The 20,575-nt window shown below is 41.7% G+C and overlaps 2 protein-coding genes across 10 annotated transcripts in view; both read right to left on the bottom strand.

Moving 5' to 3' along the window:
- The window catches only part of TTYH3 (tweety family member 3), a 79,130-nt gene extending 74,559 nt beyond the window's left edge, over window positions 1-4,571 (bottom strand). For 2 of the 3 annotated variants that reach the window (XM_048061296.2, XM_048061305.2), the window contains exon 1: window positions 4,288-4,571. In XM_048061296.2, the coding sequence (XP_047917253.1) occupies window positions 4,288-4,410 (123 nt within the window). In that variant the 5' untranslated portion in view covers window positions 4,411-4,571. The remainder of the gene's footprint in view (window positions 1-4,287) is intronic. The other variant, XM_048061300.2, reaches the window with a different exon arrangement.
- Window positions 4,572-5,235: 664 nt separating this feature from the next.
- Window positions 5,236-20,575, bottom strand: part of IQCE (IQ motif containing E) — a 32,300-nt gene continuing 16,960 nt past the window's right edge. For 3 of the 7 annotated variants that reach the window (XM_048061270.2, XM_048061282.2, XM_048061290.2), the window contains 5 exons: window positions 19,672-19,695; window positions 18,571-18,684; window positions 17,444-17,574; window positions 16,584-16,702; window positions 5,236-13,922 (listed from right to left, as the gene is read on the bottom strand). In XM_048061270.2, coding sequence (XP_047917227.2) covers window positions 13,777-13,922; window positions 16,584-16,702; window positions 17,444-17,574; window positions 18,571-18,684; window positions 19,672-19,695 — 534 coding nt within the window. In that variant the 3' untranslated portion in view covers window positions 5,236-13,776. The remainder of the gene's footprint in view (window positions 13,923-16,583; window positions 16,703-17,443; window positions 17,575-18,570; window positions 18,685-19,671; window positions 19,696-20,575) is intronic. The other 4 variants (XR_007162379.2, XR_007162378.2, XM_048061274.2 and 1 more) reach the window with 4 other exon arrangements.

The following is a 20,575-nucleotide window of genomic DNA, read 5'->3' as shown; positions in this document are numbered from 1 at the left end:
TACAGTAGAGGAAGTTCTAAAACAATCTCTCTAATCCAAGTTTTTTGGCAGTTTAGGCCTCATCGTGTTTCTCCAGCCAAGAAATGCTTCCAAAGATGACATTAGCTGTTATGTGCAGGGAAAGAGCCTCGCAGCGCCAGCAAGTACCTGACAGAATTAATTCTACGCTGAACCTTTGCCTACAGGTTCAAACACACATGCCTCGGATTAGAGCCTGCGAGCCAAAAAAAAGGAAGCATCGTTGGGCTTACACAGCACCTTTCACTGCTGGATTCCCCTCGGCACACATATATTAGGAGAAAAACAATATTACAACACAAAAGCGCTGACAGATGTATGAAAAGAAACTCCTGGGTGACAACACTAGAGAGACCATCTCAAAACCAAGGACCAGAGCATACCCCTCTTCTTATCTCTGCTTCCTTTAGTGTGGCTCTGCATCTTAATTGGTAGGAATCAATCAGCTCGTCTTTTTTTCCCAGCACATACAGTTGCCATTGCACCTACTGTCTGTGCATTTGCAGTTTTAGCAGAAAAAGCACTGGTGTGATACAAGGGAAGAATTTCAAAGATGTACTGGAGCATTTTGCTTTATTCTAGCCTGTTTCACACAACTCGTGTTTACACAGATTCAAGTCAACTTTGCCATTTTGCAGCAATTAAAAAAAAAAAAAAGCAGAAATTCAAGTCAAGGTACTCCGTAGCTTAGCTTTTTTGCAGCCTGTTTTCATCTTCACTGTTTAATACACTTCTCAGCACCCAGCGAGACTTAAGAGCTAACAATGAAGTGTTTTAGGTTCCTTTTCTGTTGGTACCAAAGACACCCTGTCTCAATCAGATATCCCATTACCTATTGTTGTACCATATTAAAAAGCTCTTCAGCTTTTCTACTTCTTTCCAGCCCGTGACCTCCACGCTACCTCAAGGCTCTTAACCAACTCTACCCTCAGAATTAAAGTGAATTCAGTGCCACGCAACTAAATAAATCACAGGTAGAAGAATTTATTCTACTAAGTAGATTGAGTGACGCCAGCAGTCTCAGGACCATCTTAACTTTCCAATTCAGTTAATCAGAAAGTGGACAATAGCGTTGCGATCATCATTATCTGTTCAGCAGCAAAAGGCACAGAAACCAGAACTGGTATTACCATCATGCTGTCAGGAGGAACACAGGCTTTGCTCCATTTTTACATTCCCTTCACTCCAGAGTTTGTGACTCACTACACAATGAAAAGGCTTTGCAGAGCACTGCAGTATGACTCAGATGAGAATACAGCCAGAACAAAACTGTTCATATCAAGATATCTTCAGTCCCAATGATTCATGGAAAGATGGGGCAAAGAACTGGTCTGATAAGATCCTCTACAGGGATGGCTCCATGAAGCATGTCCTTAAGTAGAACGTGGAAACCAGGACTTGGAGGCAGCTCTGAGGGACTCGCCAGTACGCCAGCCCCTGGAGAGCGATCACAACCCCAGCTCAGGCTAGGCTGAAGCTTCCTTCTCCCCAGAACGAAACAGGGAGCTGTACTGACGTCTGCAGACTGTCGTGACTGAAGCGGAGCATCTGAAGGACACGCACATACATTTTTAAACAATCTAGTCCTGATGGGAGGATCTGTTCTGCTCCTTCACACTTGCACACGGTGTTCTAGCCTAATGCAACATGATACGCAGCGGGAGAAGATAAGTAAATAATACCAAGAGAGAGCATTTCGGAGACTGACTCATGTGAAGAAGGTACGTGGCCAAAGCCTGCAGCTGCACTGATCTCAGCCCTTGGCACAGCATCACCCCAGGCATATCTCAAGCTCTCAGACAAAAGGAGGAAGCCCCCAGTGCACACAGTCGGTGGGACAAAGCAGTACAACTGGCTGTTAGATCTACGTCCTTACAGATGCGCCCCACCATCCAGGGTCCCAGAAGACGCAACAAAGACCTGGACTTGAAAGGCAGGCACTATGCGCTTATCTGAGAGCTACACGTGCTCCAGAGAGGTTTCAGGGGACACTGGCTTGTCTGCTGCTTCAGTGGAATAGCGGCTTGCGCATTACAGTAATCCTCAATAGGTAGAGGTGGAAAGGCTGTTATATCAGCAGGCTCCTCATCTGCAGGAGCACGTGGCACTTCAACAAGTGACATTACAGCATTCAAATCCAAGCCGTTGTATCTCACGTTTTATTTTTCACATTTTATTCTCTTTTCCAGAGAACCGGTGAAGAATCAGAAGGCACATGTTGCTCCCTTCCTTATAACAAATCAGAGCGAGAACGGACGCTGTGCCCTACTGTCTGCCTCTTTATGAGGACAGCCTAACTATCCTATGTCTTGAAGTCATGGAAACTTGAAGGTATTTTCACTTTAGGAAAGGCAATCCTTCCTTACTGCAGCTAGGGACGCTCTGTCCTTTCCCATTCCCATACGCTCCCAGATAGCATCCCCCATTGACCTCAAATCCAGCGTGCAGTTTAACAGTTTATACTACAGAACGAGGGCATCAACCACGAATGGAACAGAAAACAAATACACGCACAATTTGTGCCACCTCACGAGACTTCCAAAGAAAAGAACAATAAACAGGATTTAAATAAAAAAATTGACTGTTATTTTCAGGACTTTGTATAATTTTGCCTCCTAAACATGAAATGTGCCTAAAGAAACAGGGAAACTGTGCCAGCATAGGCTGCAAACACAGCAAGAGCTGCAAATTCATAACAAAGCTAATGGAAAAAATTAGAATTCAGAACAATTTAAAGCATGAGAGAACATCTAGCATTACAGTTCCCACTCCTGGAATAAGTTTCACTGCATTAGAATTAATCTATGTGGCTACAAACTCCAGGGCCAACTTGCAGAGCCACAGCAGCTTCGTTATATAACCAACAACACAGATAGCACCGCCTGCATTACTGGAGCCTATTTGCTATCCCTCACCAACGCTGAAATCAGTAAAGCTGCTATTCAAATCACTCTCTTGAAGACAGGCGCTTCAGTAATCCAGACGGTCGGTTTGGGATTTGATAAGACATTTTCTTTCGAGCTGATGTTAAGACTTAAGAGGCCATCCACTGCTGTGCAAGAAGTCTTTAATGTCATCACGGAAGGGGAAGCAAACACAGAGGAGGGGAGCAGCAGAAGCCTGAATGTGATTACAGTAGAAAGATTACCTGAGAAATGAACACAACCCCAGATTGCTGTGAGAAACCTTTTTAAGCAATTTGAGTGAAAACCGGTGCATCGGCTGTCCATTCAAAGGTCAGCAAGCGCTCACTTTGTGACAATGCGCTCCCAGGAACATCCTTCCATGAACTCTGAACTTCTGCTCTTCAGCATCTCGTGTCCCCTGTTGAAAAGGCAGCTACCCTCTGAGGTCACGGAAATCCAGCTAAGCTGCTGTGCTGTGTTACAGCTGTGTGTGGCCATCTTGAACTCTGCTAAGCCATGGGAACTAAAGCGAATTAATACACTGAAGCCCCAAATACTTGAGTTGGGTCAAAAGTCTGTCTTGTTTATTGGTTTAAAGAGGCTTCTTAGCATCTACCAATAGCTCTTCAAACACCTCCCTCACGTTTCGCTCTAGCTTCAGCCCACAGAACTGTTCTTCTCTTTACAACAAAAAGCCAAAGCATACTGCTTTGTACAGTATTGCCAACCCCTTACACTTCTGGGATGAACAAGAGCTGTTTAGCCACCCCAGCCTTTCCCCTGGCGTGTGCATAGGAGGCTGCACACACAGGACACCGCAAGCGTGTTCCGAAAAGCAAAATGGTGTTCCCAAACCCAGAGCCCGTGGCACAGCGAGGCAGCAGAGCCACTGCAGCTCTGCTCCAAGACGACGGCAGAGCACACAGCTGTTGGAGCACACAGATTCCCTCCGTAATCGTTTTAATTACGTGGCTAGCCAACCAAGCACGGCACACAGCACAAAAAAAAAAAAAAAAAAGAGAGAAAAATAAAAGCAGCAGCACCCGAGCGCTCTCCGAGCATCGCGCTGTGCACTGGATCTCCCCGTGGCTCTCCCCCTTTCAGGCAGCTGCTTTCCACAGGGCCCCCCCCGGGCCAGGGCTGCCTGCGGGGCTCCCCTGCCTCCCCTTTCGGCTCGTTTTTACCTCTCCCAGAGGAATTTGGGCTCCGAGCGAGGCCGGCAGGAGCTGCCCCGACCCGGCGGGGTGAAGGGGAAGCAGCCCCCAGGCGCGCAGCCCGCAGCCCACCGCCAGCACGGCGCCCCCTCCTTCCTCCTCCTCCTCCCGGCCCCCCAACACCCCCAGCCCCCCGAGGGGACCCTCACCTGCTGGTACTCGGCGTCGTGCGGGCGAAAATCGGCGGAGGTGAGCTCCCAGCGCAGGCTGAGGTGCGGCAGGCGGTGCAGCAGGCTCACCCACCAGGGCGGCGAGTAGCTGACGCCCGCCATGCCTCGCCTCGCCTCAGCCTCAGCCTCCCCTCGCCGACCTCTCCTCACCCCGACCCGCCGGCCATGGAGCCCCTCTCTTCACCCGCTCCCCGCCGGCCGGCGGCCCCTCATGGCCGGCTCCGGGCTCGCTCCCTCTTTGTTCGCCGAGGAGGCTCCGCCGCCTCCGCGCCTGGCGCCGCCCGCCCGCTCCCATTGGCACCGCCGCGCTCCGCCCCGTTCCCGGCCCAGGACCCCCCCCAAAACGCCCCCAAAACGCCGAGACCGGGAGCCCCGAGGCCGGCTGAGGAAAGGGGGAGCCCCCCTCCCCCCCAGCAGCGCCCGGGGAAGCCCGGCTCTGCCCGCAGCCCCTCACGGAGCCCCCAGACCCCGGAGGCCTGGGGGGCGCTGAGGGGAGCGCGGGCCCCCGCTGCTCGCTTCATGTGTTTGTGCTTTTCCCCCCAAATCAGGGCAAGTTTTTTGAGGTATAGACGTGGCTAAAAGCTCTTCGCAACAGTTCCAAACGTGCCCAATCCACGCAGCCCTTAGGCACTCGGCCTCTTTTAATTTTCACCATTCTCTCTTCAGACAAAGGCTTGGCCTCTTCCAGCCCCTGACCCAAAGCCAATTACGTTGCTTCATTAGCTTCCATGGGACGTGGAGGTAGCAGTGGGGCTGGATGACCACATAAATCAGCCGTGAATTCAACACCCAGGTATTTAAGCGATAACAGTTGCTTCCTGCACAACACAACAGAGTTGTGCACAACGCAAGGGAGCCGACATTGTGCTCTCCCCAGAGCCCTTCGGCCATTATGGCTTTCCCAAGGACTACACACCAACCACCCGAGAAAGTATTTGCGTATATTTTCCGAATAGAACAAAACTATTTGCAGTATTAAAGTTAAAAAATACGTGCACACCCTCTTGGGGGGAGGTGTCAGGAACTAGTAAGTAAATAAACACTCCGGATAACCTGAGGAAAGCTTTGTAAAACAACAAAAAAATAACAGTAAGCAGCAGCAATCACAAATTCAGTTGCTTTGTTACAAAGATTGCATTGTTCCTATTATGACCGAAAGGTATAAAAATATTTGTTTTCTTTTAAAAGGAAATGATCCAGTATTTTCATTCTTGCTGTAAGTACGTGCTGCAGTCCAGCTCTCTCCATACGGTTATATGAACCACAATCTCCCCGTCACAGCTCTGAGGCAGCGCACTTCACCTGCTGATTTGAAAAGCTGAAAACAATGTATTTTAAATATCACTTAATGCAACTTGGATTTGAAACGCAGAAAAAGCCTCCTAACAGACTTCAAGCAAATATCTCACAGATCAATGTTTGAGGAACCCTCATCTAAATTATCTCTATTAGAACTAGAAACTGTTATGATCCAGGAAAAAATACAAGATACTGGAGTGCTGTGCATCCCATTTATAAGAAATAAACGATTAAAAAAAAAGGATAATAATAACTGCTTTTTTTCTTCTAACTGCTGGCAGGTCAGTAGAGATTACAGAGATGCCTCTTTTGCAAGTACAATTTTATTACATTCCCTAGATGCAGCTAGGAGTTTATACTTTACACTGTTCTCACAGATGCATTTTATAAATAAGGACAGCAAAAAGCTAAAAGGGGCTATTTAATACATAAGGATAAAATAAACATATTTCTGCTGATGTTCTGAAATATAACATCAACTTTAATAGTTTTTGACTAGGACAAGATTTTCATGAGTTTTATCAACATAGCTAAAACGAAATCTTATCGTTCACAAATAGCACTAAGACGCACGTCAGAGTTCACAGCCACGCAGTATGTGCACAAGTACAAGATATACAAGGGTATGAGATAGAAGACCTCAACTCCCTCCAACCTTCTGCAAGAAGAGTTCTCACTTCTTTGCAGAAGGACAGGAGATCAGCAGCCAATTTTATTTTGTTCCCTTTTTTTCCCTCCTCCTTTTTCACCGTGCCAACAAGGATGAGGAAGGAATTACTTTAAAGCCCAATGATCTAACATATTTCACCTCCAGTTCAAACAACCCCAAGACAAGGAGCTGAGAGACCTCACTCCGAGCAAGAGCTCTCTCCGCGTAAACCACTTACGCCACAGAGTTTATGCAATTCGGCACTAAAACACTCAAGGCTGGAATCTGTCCTACAGATGTTACGCTGCCACAGGCCTCTGGATAGAAAAACCCCACCAGGCTGCAAGTCAAAGTACCTTTGTCAGCAATATGATGGACATGGAATAAAAGCAGATGCAGCAGCCACTCAACACGGAGATCTCAGTTGACAGCACTGATATAAATCAAACGGAACAAAATGTTTTGGAACAAATCACAGGAAAAGCTGGATACTATTAAATGGGGGTGTAAGCACCAGCCCATCAGCACAGCAGTCTGAGGCGCCATACAGGGGCGGGGGTAAGTGGGAAAGGGACCAGGCTTTGCAGCGCTCCTGTGCATGCCTCTCTCACGGTCATTTGCTGCAGAGACAACTGGATTAAATTATAGTAGAATGAGGATTTGGGATTAGAGAGAAACAGAGGCATCAACAGTTTTAATTTCTCCCCCACAATTATTTATAATGATATGGGAAAATAAGAAAAAGAAGAAGAAAACAAGTTCAGCAAAGTAGGAATGAGGCAATCCACAGGATCTAGCTCTAGCCATACTTTCATGGTAGAAAGGGCGCTTCAGCCTATTGTACCACATCAGGAAGCAGTGTTTGCATTTCTTAGATGCCTAGCATCTCTCACTCAATCTTATTCAGGTAATTCTCGACTACATGACAACAAAACAGCTATCGAGGCTTTCATGTTTAGATTACAGCAGCCTTTTCCCCTCCCCACACAAATAGGTGCTCTGTTTTGCCAAAGCAAAATGAACAAACAAGCCACTGCTGTGATATCCCAGGAATAAAAGCTAACACTAAATCACCCTTGCATAGAAAGCAGTTCTACAATCAACCAAAGCAAACTGCAAATGTCAGCTTGCTAGATGGCAATCCTGCTGAAAAGTAACCCTAAGAGCCACATTAGCATTCGCTAACTTGCTTTGACAGTGGCTTTGCTAAAGAATCACTGGACAAAATATGCAGATGAGAGGTGTTCAAAATTAAAGAAAATGAACATAAAAAGAATAGCTAAACCCTCCAAAATTAAGGCAACCACTGCTGACCCCTCTCCCCTTGAGACCATCAGGCAGTCTGAGAAAACATTACTAGCAAATATATCTTTTTTCATGCTTCAGAAGCTTCCCTCTGACTTCAGACACTCCTACTTGTGCAATGAGAGCACGTTTTGTAACAGTAATCCCATACCCCTGGCTCTTTTTATTCACTATGAGATGAAATAATTCAGATTTTAATATACCGTGAAGCGAGGAGTCTTCCCCTGACTGTCAGACCTAATATGTGTTATGAAAGGTTTTAACCAACAATGCAGTTTAAAAAAAAAAAAGAAGTTTGAATTTCAAGTGCCAGCAGATGGATGAGTTACCCTCTCGAGACCAGGGGCTAAATTACAGGCAGTCAGAGGGAGGTCAGCGAGACAAACGTGTCTCAGCACTCAGCTGCCACTGTTAAACAACACCTCAGCCCTGCTTGCCTCTGCTGCTCCGTAAGCTCTGCCCTTACATCAAGTCATGCCTCCTTCCCACTGAGCTAGACTGTGCCTCGATCAACATTACCCTTCCTCTCCTTCCAAGGGCTTCCTCTGTATTTTTCTACAGAAAGTCAAAGGAAATAAAGCCAGGGCTGCTCTGCAGCCCCCCTCAGATTTCACTGCCCCCTCGACAGCTCAGTCCACAGCCTTCGCTCTTCCCAGCTGAGTTCTCCTCCCAGCTTGAGGTATTTCCCCAGAGTGGAGACGGGAATGTACATTTGGATCTTCATTACTTTCCTCTGAAGTCCTCCTAGGGACTTTTGGGTTTAAACAAAGAATAGCCACAACCAGAGCCAACATAAAAAGCTTTAAGCAAACTCAAAAATATCGTATGAAAAGGTTAATTCTGTCATTTCCAGTCCTGAGGCAATACTCCCTTTCTCTCATGTTCTACTGGCCTTTTTATACTTCGTGAGATTGAGGGAAATGGGTGGAAGATGTGGAAATCCTATTGCACCTGCCCGCTCCTTTCCTTTCCCCAGAGAGCTACACACAGAACATTCTATTATTTAGTTAATTGCAAAGAAACAATTACAAAGGAACTTGGCAAATTCTCTCTAATCACAGTGAGACCCAGTGCAGTTTGGTAAGTTCAGCAAATCAGCAAGCAAGTGAATATAAAAAAAAAAGAATAACACAGCTCAAATTGCACTTTGTTTTGTCAGTCAGTTTCTGTTTAATTATTTAAGATATTTCTTCATAACATTCTAGTACATTTTGTATAATAATGAAGGTTTACTAGCATAGAAATGCTATACCTGGCTATTAAGCATCTGTCAAGAGGAGGAAGAAACTGACAACTTCATGTAAGTTACAGAGAGCCTGTTTAGGAAATATTTCCAGGTTAGATATATAGGCTCTGCCATAATTTGTGTGAGATATAAATAAGGATCATTGCTAGATAACGACAATGCTAAACTAATGTTTGTACAGGACGTTACAACTTCAATTGCAAGCATTCATGGTCAATCCTCCAGTTTATTTAATGCTATTCTCATTTTCTATGCAGACAACTAGAGGCCATTTAAGCATAGCTTTTTTTTTTTTTTAGCAGCTGCACTGTAATCAAATGGCAGATCTTACAGCATATTATTGCTAAATTTATATTACAGGAAAGATGTGCAAGCTCCAGTGCACTACTGAAACAGAAAATCATTCTGCAGAACGGATAAACCGAGGTGGGGCAGAAGAGCAAGACTCAGGTGTGATATGATCTGGCTGATAGCGAGAAAGATAAGACAGCCCCTTACAACAGGCATGATGTCCCTCCTGGTTCTTTTCAGATCATTTTGGGCATCAAGATTTTATGACACATCTGTTCATACTACCAAGAATAGAAGCCCTAAAGGGGCTTACGTGATACCCAGTGTGAAGTTTTCTTTCGAGGCACGCTGGTGAAAAAATCTACCAAATAGTAGGGGAGCTGTTACAATCTGAGCAACATCTTGAGGGAGGAAGTTTTGTTTATACAGGGCCCCAGCGAGGGGAACAACATGAACACTTTCCTGGAGATCAGAACAGATGCAGAACACATATGCTCTCAGATTTTAAAAAAGTCATTAGGACAGCCAGACAGTGGAAAGGGCAAGAGGAGCAGGGTACAACTTAATCAGTGGAATACAATGGAGTATAGTTAACAAGAACATAGCAACACTTGCTGTTCAAGGCTATTCCTTCAAGCACAGTGAGGACAGAATGAATGCTAAAGGCCACATATAAGCAACAGCCAACGCGCCTTATGCACATCTTTTCCCCCTCCACTCCTCCTGGCAGATAAATTGGAACAGTCATCACAATATTTTTTTTTATTATTACTTTATTACCCCCATTTCACTGGTTTAGTAACTGGTCGCTATGACTGTTACAACCAACGAGCAAGCAGCAAAACAAATGAACAGACATAAATGAAACTTGCTGTACTCTGCACAAAGCCACACATATTTGAGGCAAGGGTATGGCTTTTAGTTTTAGGAACACGTGACAGATTTCCTCTCTTGAATCAAACACCAGAAACCAAGACTGAAAGCAAAAGCCCATCACTGCTGGCAGTTGCACTAGGCTTTGGTCAAGAGCATTGTTCATCCTACTGATGGGAAGACTTTGAACATGTATTAAGAAGAAATTCACACCCTACATGTTTAAGAGTTAACTTTTTACTAGCCTCATTACTTGTCTTGCAGAATGGAGGAGACTGGACTACTCAGGACTGCCTCAGCAAAACGGCCTGAGGTAAAAGGTCAGCCTAGGTGCAAAGTGAAAACAACAGGAGCAAGCAGCAGAGGCTGGAGTAGCAATACAAACACAGCAACTGCAGCACGAATGCACGAACAATTAATTTACAAGCTTGAACTTAATTTGAAAGTTCAATAGTCAGGAGAAAATACACTGCAAATATTTCAACTTTTAAAAGATCCCAAAGTAACTTACGTACAAGATTTGCACAGTTCTAATTATTAAAACGATCATAAAAATCAATGGCTTTCTCATATATGCCAAGCTTGATACTTCTCCATTACAACAGTATAAAAAGTTGCCTGTGTAGGGATTATTTGTATAACTATGTAGGAAACATTATATTTTTCAGGTCTTGATGGTGCAATAAAAATTTACAGGCATAGGCACTTAAGGACAGAAAAAGATCAAGAGAGATCACATCCCATGAAAGTCTGATCTCTATATTCACACATGATTCCTAACTAAACAGTAGGTAAACTGCAAAAGGTTTTAAGTAGGCAGCATTATCCCATGCAGAACTTGTGTATCAGCAGGATGGAAAGTGCACTAATAGGTAACTTACAGTGGAATTTAATTTTAATTCAGGACCTTGATGCCCCCACAAGGTTACCAGTACTTTGTACAGAAAACTTTTTTTTTTTTTTAAATGAAGCTGAGTGTTTTTATAGGGCCTACCTTGGCTGGTTTCAGCCACGCAGATTTTTACTGTCCTCAGCTTTCTGTTGAGTTAAAGAAAAGAAAAATGCCATTTCCTCTGAAATTAACTTTTTCTTCCTTCATTGCTCCACACCTCTTCCCAGATTTACAAGGGCTGGCATTCAGCCACAGAATGAAACCTACAGTGTCAATTAATACTCCTTTCAACACTTTCCATTACAGCATATAATGAAAAAACATTAAAGGCTATTAATGCTGCAGAGGTTTCTCTTTCTAGTGTACTAAACCAAACTTTCTATATCCTGTGAGCATATAGTTATCTTTCAAACAAAGTTATGTGTTTGAAGCCTGCCCAATTAGGTATCAGATTTATTTATTTTTAATGGTTATCAGATAGAATTGAATTTAGGAAGCTCTAGAGACATTTTCATTAACCTCAGAAGGTGTTTGCTCCTTTTCACCCTTCTGTTTGTCTACGACTTTGGGTCACACCAAGCAACTCTCTCTCCTTTATCCTGGAACTCAGCTACTCTACTGCTAGTCGTACGCCCAGTTAAAACACAAGTCTTTCTACTCCGTATCTACTTCCTGATACTTTCATATTTGTTCTTTGTTATGGTACAGTAAAGTAAATGTCATCTTCATCATATTTGCTGTCCAAGTATTTCCCTAAAGAGTAACAGTTAGGTAGGTATTTTACATCAGTCTCAGTCCTGACATACACTACATACTCTCTCCTTGATGTGTCAGAGTTCTCAGCTCTAGTTACTCTCTCTGGAGGTATCCATGACAGAGTCACAGTTACAGACCTGAAATATTATACATAAGCAACTCAATACAGCTCTGCTTCTATTTAGCAAAATTACTTTTTTATAACCTGACTTTCAGAAAAAGAGGGAAACAGTCTAAGCTTCTACCAAGAGGATTTTATCCCTTTTATTTTATATATATTTATCCTTGCTGCAGATGACAGTCATGTGACCAAACTACCAGCAGGAAAAATTTACCCAACACAAGTATAAATGACATTCTTCAGACTGCTTTGGGTATGGAGAGCTCCCAAAATTGCCTTTGGAAAAAGCAAAGGCAGCATTTCCACTGATGGGATTAAATGAAATCAGCTGCATTGTGCTGCAGCCATCCAGTTTCCTTTGGCTGCAAGTATTGGCATGAACTATGATAAGCTCAGATAGAGCTTCATTGAAATCAGAGAACTGAGACAGCTCTAGCTTATTAGTATTCTGCAAAACAGCGGTGACTGATTTTTAATTTAAAAAAAGAAGAGGGAAAAGGTGATAAAAATCTTCTATTTAAAAGCATGCTTTCTGTTTACAGGTGACTTTATTACTCCTTGATGACAAAGAACCATTAGGGTCTCTACAAAAACTTTGCTGTTTGCAAAATGAAATTCTACTTCCAGTAAATATCACATAATTTACCCAGTTCACCTTTCATAAAAAGGCATTTTCATGCCTTTGAAGGGTGTTGGAACAATAGTCTGGACTAAAAGCTCCTCCTCCCAGCAAGAAGAGGTACAGTTTGTGTAAAAGATTTGGAAAGACTCCTCTGACCATACTGTCCACAGTCCATTATGTCATTGGTCCTTTCACGGAACCTGCTAAAGATATTGTCAATTAGTGTTATTTCTGGATGTAGTCTTGTTATCTGTTATAAGCCAACCTACTGCTTCTGTTCAGGCTACATGGGTCTGAATACGTCGCTCATCCCAATCCACGTCCCTCAGACCGGAGCGGGTAGTGCCCATGCTTTCCAGCAGTAAGCCTCACAGCTCTACCTGATGACAGAAGATGGCTGTCTCTTGTGACCCCTCTCCCAGCCTGCGACTGGTCTCACAGTGCACTTGCAGCATATACTGCTGATATGCATGCACACAAAAGTACTGCTGAGAAGAGAGATCTACAACAGCAGAGCAAAATTACACTTAAAATCCCTTAATGCTCAGTGTATGAGCAATCTAGCTAGTCAAAGTTTCAGTCAAGTGATGTAAGCTAAAACAGAACATAAATCAACGTATCTTCTACGTCAAATGTTTGCACTTACTAGCGATGACCCTGCATACTCCACTCCACTCACTGATACGTAAGCAGAAAAAGCAGTCACAAGGGCATCCTTCACAGAACACTCCTGCTATTACACCCTTCTCTGACAAATATAAAAAAAGTGATTACGTGATCAGACATTTCAAATACAAAACAGTGCTATACATATTATAGCAAACACATTTGGAAAAAGCAATAAATAAGGAAACCATGCAGCTACAGTAGGCCTAGAGTAGCCCTATGACACAGAAGTTATTTCCTAGAACTACTTTATTGGTCTGCATAGACTTTAAATGTTTAGTGTAAAAAGCAAAAAAAAAACACATTACAATATGACACTATAAAAATTTTAAATAGAGAGGACCTTGTAGCAAATACAAGCTGTTCCCCTTCACATGCACAAGCTGAAAATTGGAGCCAAGTTATTTTTCGCTTTCTGATTAAACAAAGTATTTCAGCCAACCTGAAACAAGACTTTGTTTGACATGAAATATTTTAAGTCTTTACTGCTTTCATTTAAAATTGATAATTGAATCTGTGAGACAAAACATTGCTTTGTTTTAGTCTTTTTTAAAATTCAAACTCTCTGTACCAGAAGGATAAGCATAACGGTCAGTCAGCAGCTTTTAGCCATGTAGTCAGACATATCAAACAATTATTCATTTACATCTGAAATAATGACAACTGTAGGCTAATACTCCTCCTTTTCATCTTTGATATGCTTTACCTTCTTGGAAATATTTTTGTTTGTGAATCAAATAATTCAAGATCATCGGGGCCCATTACAAAAGTGGGTGGAGTTTTTCTTCATCCGTAATAATGGAGAAACGATGACAATATCATCTGAATCATCTGAGTGAGCTTCATCCACAGACAGAGAGAGAGTGGGCTGCGATTGCTTCTCAGAAGACCTGGCTGAAATAATTGCAAAAGGAAACAAGGGCATCAATAAACAACGCTGATAAAAACAAGCCCTTGTGGGAAGCGTAATGTTCTCTGAACCATCAAGTTTCCAGAATTGCTTACAGTTATGAATAGCTCTCATCTATCTTCTTCCGCTTGCAAATATTACCCTTTCCTCTTTAATGAAAGAACACGCATACCAAGTGGTAAGTTGACATCCTGACCACACATGATTTGTCTTATTGTCTTTAAATCTTTGCAAGTGGTTACACGTCACAAAGTGAAGCAATTTGATACTGAAACCATCTCAGGTCATAAAAATAAATATTTATTAGAAGGCCAGAAAAGGAAAAGTTGACCCAAGCAAGCTTAAGCTAAGCAGAAAGGTCATAATGAAAACTTCAGTCAAATATAGATAGAGAAAAGGGAAAACAGTGAGAAATAAGATGAAAGCTGTGAGTGACAATGTCTTTCATTCTCATATCTATAAAATACCACAAATATTATTCACATGCTGTACTACCTTAAGACAGTAAGTTCTATTGGTTCTATGCAACTCAATTCCAATTTGAAGAAATGTTTATGGCATAAACAGAATCCTAATGATTCCAGTAAAAATTGGAAAATCAGAGGGCGAAGTCAGATACATGAGGCCCCTTACATCTGATGAGCAGGAAGAGCAGCTTCTCTCCCCTCTTCAAGAGATTTGTGAACTTAAGGATTACAACTATGAATACCTTCTAGCACAGTATCTTCTCAACTACCTATTTTTCAGCTTCAAATATCAGTTCTCTGAAAAAGACAAATCTCCCAGACAAAAGGAAAATAAATCAAGATGACCTGTAGTACAAAAAGTAAACACACATGAGGCCATACACCGAGAGTTTGATGCTGGAATAGAAAAGAAAACAGAGGGCACACAGAGAATCTTACTTGGGGAGAACAAACATGCCACGGGCCTCATAATGAAATGAGAGGTTCCTGACAAAGAAAAAACCTGCTGATATGGAAGAGGCATACACGGCAACTGTAATGTGGAATAAAGAAAGCACAACAAGCCCAGAAATAGAAAAAGGGTGACAGACAGAGTCTGTGAATGAAAACAAGGAACGCAGGAGACTGTTACATTGACCTCAACCTACAGAAGAAAAGAAACATGACTTTCTAGTCAAGTGAAATTCTCTGCATCAGTTCTTCCAGAACTACTTCACTCATTTATTGTAGGTGGTGATGACAATAAAATAAAGTTTGCTTTGGAGACTTCAGAGGTAGGTAGTGACAGTGCTCTATCCGTACTATTCTAACGGTCAGACTACTGCACTAACCAGACTAGCTTCATCTTACACCACTTTCTCTAGGTCTTAGAAATACTTCTTCAGAGGCACAAAGCTTTTTTTTTTTTTTAAATGATTCTTTCTCTTTGGGTAGAATTTCACAATTGGTTTACTCTGGGTTTAGACTGAGTGTACCAATAAAGACTACTGCAGTAGAGCCCAGACAAAACAGGATGCTGCCAGGATTCTTTTCTGGATACTGTTACTAGACATCACTAAAAGTCACTCTGTAACATCTTCAGAAGCAAGTATTACTGACTCCTTCACAAAGTAGTAGAACCTGCTTCTGAATACGGAATACAATAAACTTTCTTACAAACATTCTCCTTCACTGAAGGGTAATCTCTGTATTCACAGCCCTTGTAAATCTGGCTTACTCCCCATCTCATATCTTAGAGAAACAGCCTGAGCTGCTTATGGCATGCTCTGTTTCTGCACAAGTCTGCAGGGACTGTCAGCTTTTCACTGACAACAACAAGCTAATGTTTTTCAGGTCACCCTCAAAGTTGCTCTTTTCCCTCCAACTGGTCCATAAAACCTAAAATATCCTGTTCAGGATAGAACTAGCTTTCTTCAGCTTGTTTTTAACTCCTTTGAAGCTGCATGTCTAAGACTGTATTATCTACATCATTGTTTTGCTTTTCCTGCTCAGTACTTCTAATATCCTCTTAGAAGCCTCTTTGGCTTTAACTCCATCTTCGCAGAAGCAGCAAGCAAAATTCAAGAAGGAAAAACTGCTTATCAGCCATAAAAGACAAAGACATTTTCCCAGTTTATACCACAGTAGTGCTAGCTGGCAAGGCTATCTACAACTTCAATTTTCCCCTTAATGCAGCAACTAAAGACTGCTGAAAAACATGACTAAATACAGATGACTGACTAGAATGGTTTATTTTTACCAGATGTCTGTCTCCTTCAGAAACTAAGTCAGCAAGGTGAAAACTCCTTCAACTTGCCTATGGCTTGAGGCCCAAAAGGAAAGGAAAGTACCATACTACAGCTACAGGGGGTGGGGGATTGAAGAGGAAGTAGAAAGGCAATACAGAGGAACACCATGTTCCTTAAATAATTACTATTCACCACAGAAAGAGATCATCCAATCTGCAGTTTTGACAAGCAGGCAAAGCACTGTGAGGAAGCTGGTACTGACGTTGTCAAAGATTTAATCTTTCATTTGAAAATATGCCCATACAAGGAACATGTTATCAAATTAAAAGAGTAAATGCACAGAGTGCAAGTATGCACGTAAATGCGTGTTTATGTGCAGATGCTCTGTAAAATTATGTCTGCACTCACTCGAACCCCACATACTTTTGAACACAGAAGAAAATGAGATTACCAAGAAGAGGTGACATGATGACTGAAGGAGTTCTCTGGAGTGCTGCTGAGACTGGCTTCTTCTCTGTAACATAGACAGCAAAATCTGCTTTCTCACTTGTTGCACTGGACACAGAGGGTCTGCAAAAATACACATTGCATAGCCTATAGTACAGAACAGGAATTGCAGTCTGTCTTCAGAATGCACACAGAAAAGTTTCTTGTGTTAGTAGCACCAAAGAGGTAAAAGCTTATCACTTGAGGAAGTGAACTTGGTCACACGTGAGGTGAAAACTATGTAACTCGCATTGTAACTGTAGGAACTAATATTAAAAATTTCTGGTGCAGTAAACCCTGAAGAGAAAGAAAGTATTTTTCAAGGCAGTCAGGACAAACCTAAGTAGTAAGCAAATTGCCATGTTCTTCCTGAGTTAAGCCAGTAGACTGAATGCAAGATTGTATCCTAGCTCTTCCCTGTTCCTATTCCACATAATCCTTAACTTTTACATGTCAGAGCTTCAGACTCACTTAAATTAAGCTAATGTAGCAGCACTGAGTTTGATAGCAACTGCATATAATTCTTTTTTTTCCTCCAAAGAGTAATTATTTTCCTCTGCTTTCCCTCATCTCTATAGCAAAGAACATGCAACAAGATATAGGAAGATTACTGCTGCAGCAAGAAACCTCTTTAGTTGCATACCCACAGCATTTTACTCATGAGAAAGTTCTTTTGTGTGTTTGAACAATGGCCTTGTTCTCTTTCTCTGCCAAGGAACCCACACTAAAATCCCATTCAAAAATTACTCCTCTCCTCTAACAAGCACAGTTTTGCTTCTACATATTGCAAAAAAAAATAAATAAATAAATCTATTTGTCACTTACCTCTCCTCAAGCAGTACTGCACGTGCTAAGTGAGCCCTGAAAATGGACTGGATGAATGTCACAGTCTCCTCTTTCTCCTCCCAGTCAGAAGACGAGCTCAAAGAGTTTGACACATGAGACATACAGGAGTTCTGCAGAGTAATCAGATCAAAGAGAACTGACCTTTTAGAAATAGACAGAAGCTTTGACAACTTCTGATTTTGAAAATTGCAGTGGAACAAACATTTCTGTCTTTTGGTCTTCAGGCTTTATGGTTCTATAAGCAGCAATGCAAACCTGACTATCATACAAGCTTTGAAACATCTGCATTCAATTAATGAGACTAGATACCTGCAAGGAAAGTTCATTTATTTCCCAGGAAGAAAACCACCTAAAGTCAAACAAGGTAAGGCAACCTTCATGATGGATATGCTTTCTGCTTGCATCAAGCAAAAGTATTCAGTCCTATCGCACTTGGCCTATTTATTTATATAAAATTGCATTTAAAGTGCGACCACATGGACAATCTGTATGGAAAATTCCAAATTAATTTTAGCCTGCTAAAGGCCAAAAGGACGTTCATATAATTTGGCAAATGATTTACAGAAGAAAAAAAGTTCAGTCGATAAGGAAATTTTTTCACATACGGTGCTGAGCTATCTGGAGCACGTTTGACATGACTAAGATACTGCAAGTCTTCAGCAGAGTAAGCCACATTCAAGATTCCTTTTTAAGCCAATCAAATGATCTCTAAATCCTTATTTCCGAGTTTCAGTGACAAAGGCTTGCCTATTACTACAATGACTCAATGAACACGAGTATAAGTGCAGTTTTCAATTACATTCCAAATGAACAAGTTAAAGGTTATGTTACTAGCTGATGGAAGAACCAGAAAACTCAAAACAACAACAAAAACCACAGGACGCTTAGGTACAGTCCATAATGCAGTGAAATTACAGCTCTACTTCTGTGAACTAAAGAAGACAAAGTAAAGCTAGGGAATTCATTTGTTATCCTTCTGGAATTACAATGGTGCTGCTCACCAGAGCATTAAAATAACTATACTGTGTGACATGGAGAATTAAGCGTGGAAGTATAGTACCTCACACAGAAAACTAAAAATAACGGAATTACTGGATAACAATTACCATTTTTCCAAGGCTATGCCTGTTGTGAGGTTTTGCATCGTGCATCCCACTACTCAGTAACAGTTTCTGTCGAGCTAGATGTCCTCTGAAAGCTGCCTGAAGCACAACAACCGCCTAGCATTGAAAGAAAGAAAGAAACATTAGCTCCCTTGGAAGATGGCACCTACAAATTAAAACAGAAGTCCAGAGGGAAGAGGCACACGAGCAAAATAACTTTTCCCTGTGCAATGGATACTGATGTCTTGACATTTTCTTAGTTTTAAGGGATCCCACCCATCTACTTCACAGACACTCTGCCACAGTCCACCGCATCCCCAGCGCGAGGGATAAAAACACCCACAGACATGCATCTTCTGGGTTTAAATTCAGTCTAAGAGGTGTTCATGATTGATCCCATTAAATGCAATTAATTTCTGGCCACCGGTACTAGCCTGTATTTCACAGATAGAGAAACATTATCCCATTCCCATATTACACTCTGGCTCCTCAGCAGGCTCTGGGATGCTCTGGTATGACCAGAAATCAAGCCAAGCCCAGCAGACCACTGCAGTGATTATGCTGAACGTACAAGTTGGAGATTTTGATAGAGAATTTTTACTCAGAGATTTTACTACATTCTAATCAACAAAAAGCATCTAGATGTAACACAGCATATTTGTATCACATAAAATTTGTTCTAACTTCTGAAAGTATGACTTCTTAATTTTCTGGAAAAAACATGTCTAAAGATACTATGTTATGCAATTTAAAAAACAGTTTAATCAAAACGTGCAATGTTTATGCAAAACATTGATCAAAAAGTGACTAAATTGTCACAAAGTCAATTTTTTCAGAACACTCCGCAACATTTCTCCTTAGGAAAGGCTTCAAATTCCTACTTCAAATCTTTCTGATGATTCTTAAAAGTGAAAATGAAAAACATATAGAAAACTTGAGATCAAAAGGTGAACACTGCCAGCCTGAAAAACAAAGATAGTCTCAGTACCACAGCTCACCTCACAATAAAACCTCTTTAAAAATAAAAAAAAAAGTTATTTGCTTATGCTTTTATACAAGTTAAATATGATTCACTGTTTTGTTTGGTATCACAAAAATACTCACCTCATCCAGAGCAATTTCTTCTTTCTGAAATGGAAAATGCCTAAGTTAACATCAGAAATGAATACATTTTATCTAACAAGTATTTTCCAAATTTTTCCCAACAAACACACAAAGAAAATATGTGTCCTACCTCCCACCCTGAAAACTCAGAATGTAAGCTTGAGAAAAACAAGTTTTTTCATCTTTGAAAATAGCTTTTTGGAGTCAGGTGAGAGGGCTGTTCAGCCTGGAAAAGAAAAGGCTCTGAGGATACCTTACAGCAGCCTTCCAGTACCTAAAGGAGGCCTGTAAGAAAGCTGGAGAGCGGCAGTTTACCAGGGACTGTAGTGATAGGACAAGAGGTAATAGGTTTAAACTAAAAGAGGGTAGATTTAGATTCGATATTCAGAAGAAATGCTTTACTATAAGGGTGCTGCTCATGGGAAACCTGTGCTGGAGCAGTTTGCCCCTAAAGGATGGACTCCATGATATGGACCCTTCATATTCTTCTGGGAAGAAAGGCTGGGAGAGCTGGGCATGTTCAGCCTAAAGAAGAGAAGGCTGTGGGGTGACCTTGTTGCGGCTTTCCAATACTTAAAGGGGGCTTATAAAAAAGATGGAGAGCAACTTTTTGCTTAGTCAGATAATGACATGACAAGGGGGAATAATTTTTTTTTTTTAAGTACAAAGAATGTTTCAGTTCTGAAATGCTATTCTGGTCACTCAAAAACAGACATGAAGGTGCCTAATACCTGGTTTCTGTGTTTGTGGTTTTGTTTGTTGTTGTTTTTTTAATTTGATTTAACAAGTAGTTTCAATAGCTTAAACAACATTCCAATAATACTTTAACAAACAGTTGAAATAATAAGAAAAAAATTCAATACCTTTAGGACTCATACCCCTTACTCTAGCTTTAGCTATCGTG

The sequence above is a fragment of the Anser cygnoides genome, chromosome 15 (assembly GCF_040182565.1).
Source record: "Anser cygnoides isolate HZ-2024a breed goose chromosome 15, Taihu_goose_T2T_genome, whole genome shotgun sequence".
Classification (NCBI taxonomy): domain Eukaryota; kingdom Metazoa; phylum Chordata; class Aves; order Anseriformes; family Anatidae; genus Anser; species Anser cygnoides.
The sequence above is the reverse complement of the archived record's forward strand: the minus strand, read 5'-3'. Positions and strand labels throughout refer to the sequence as shown.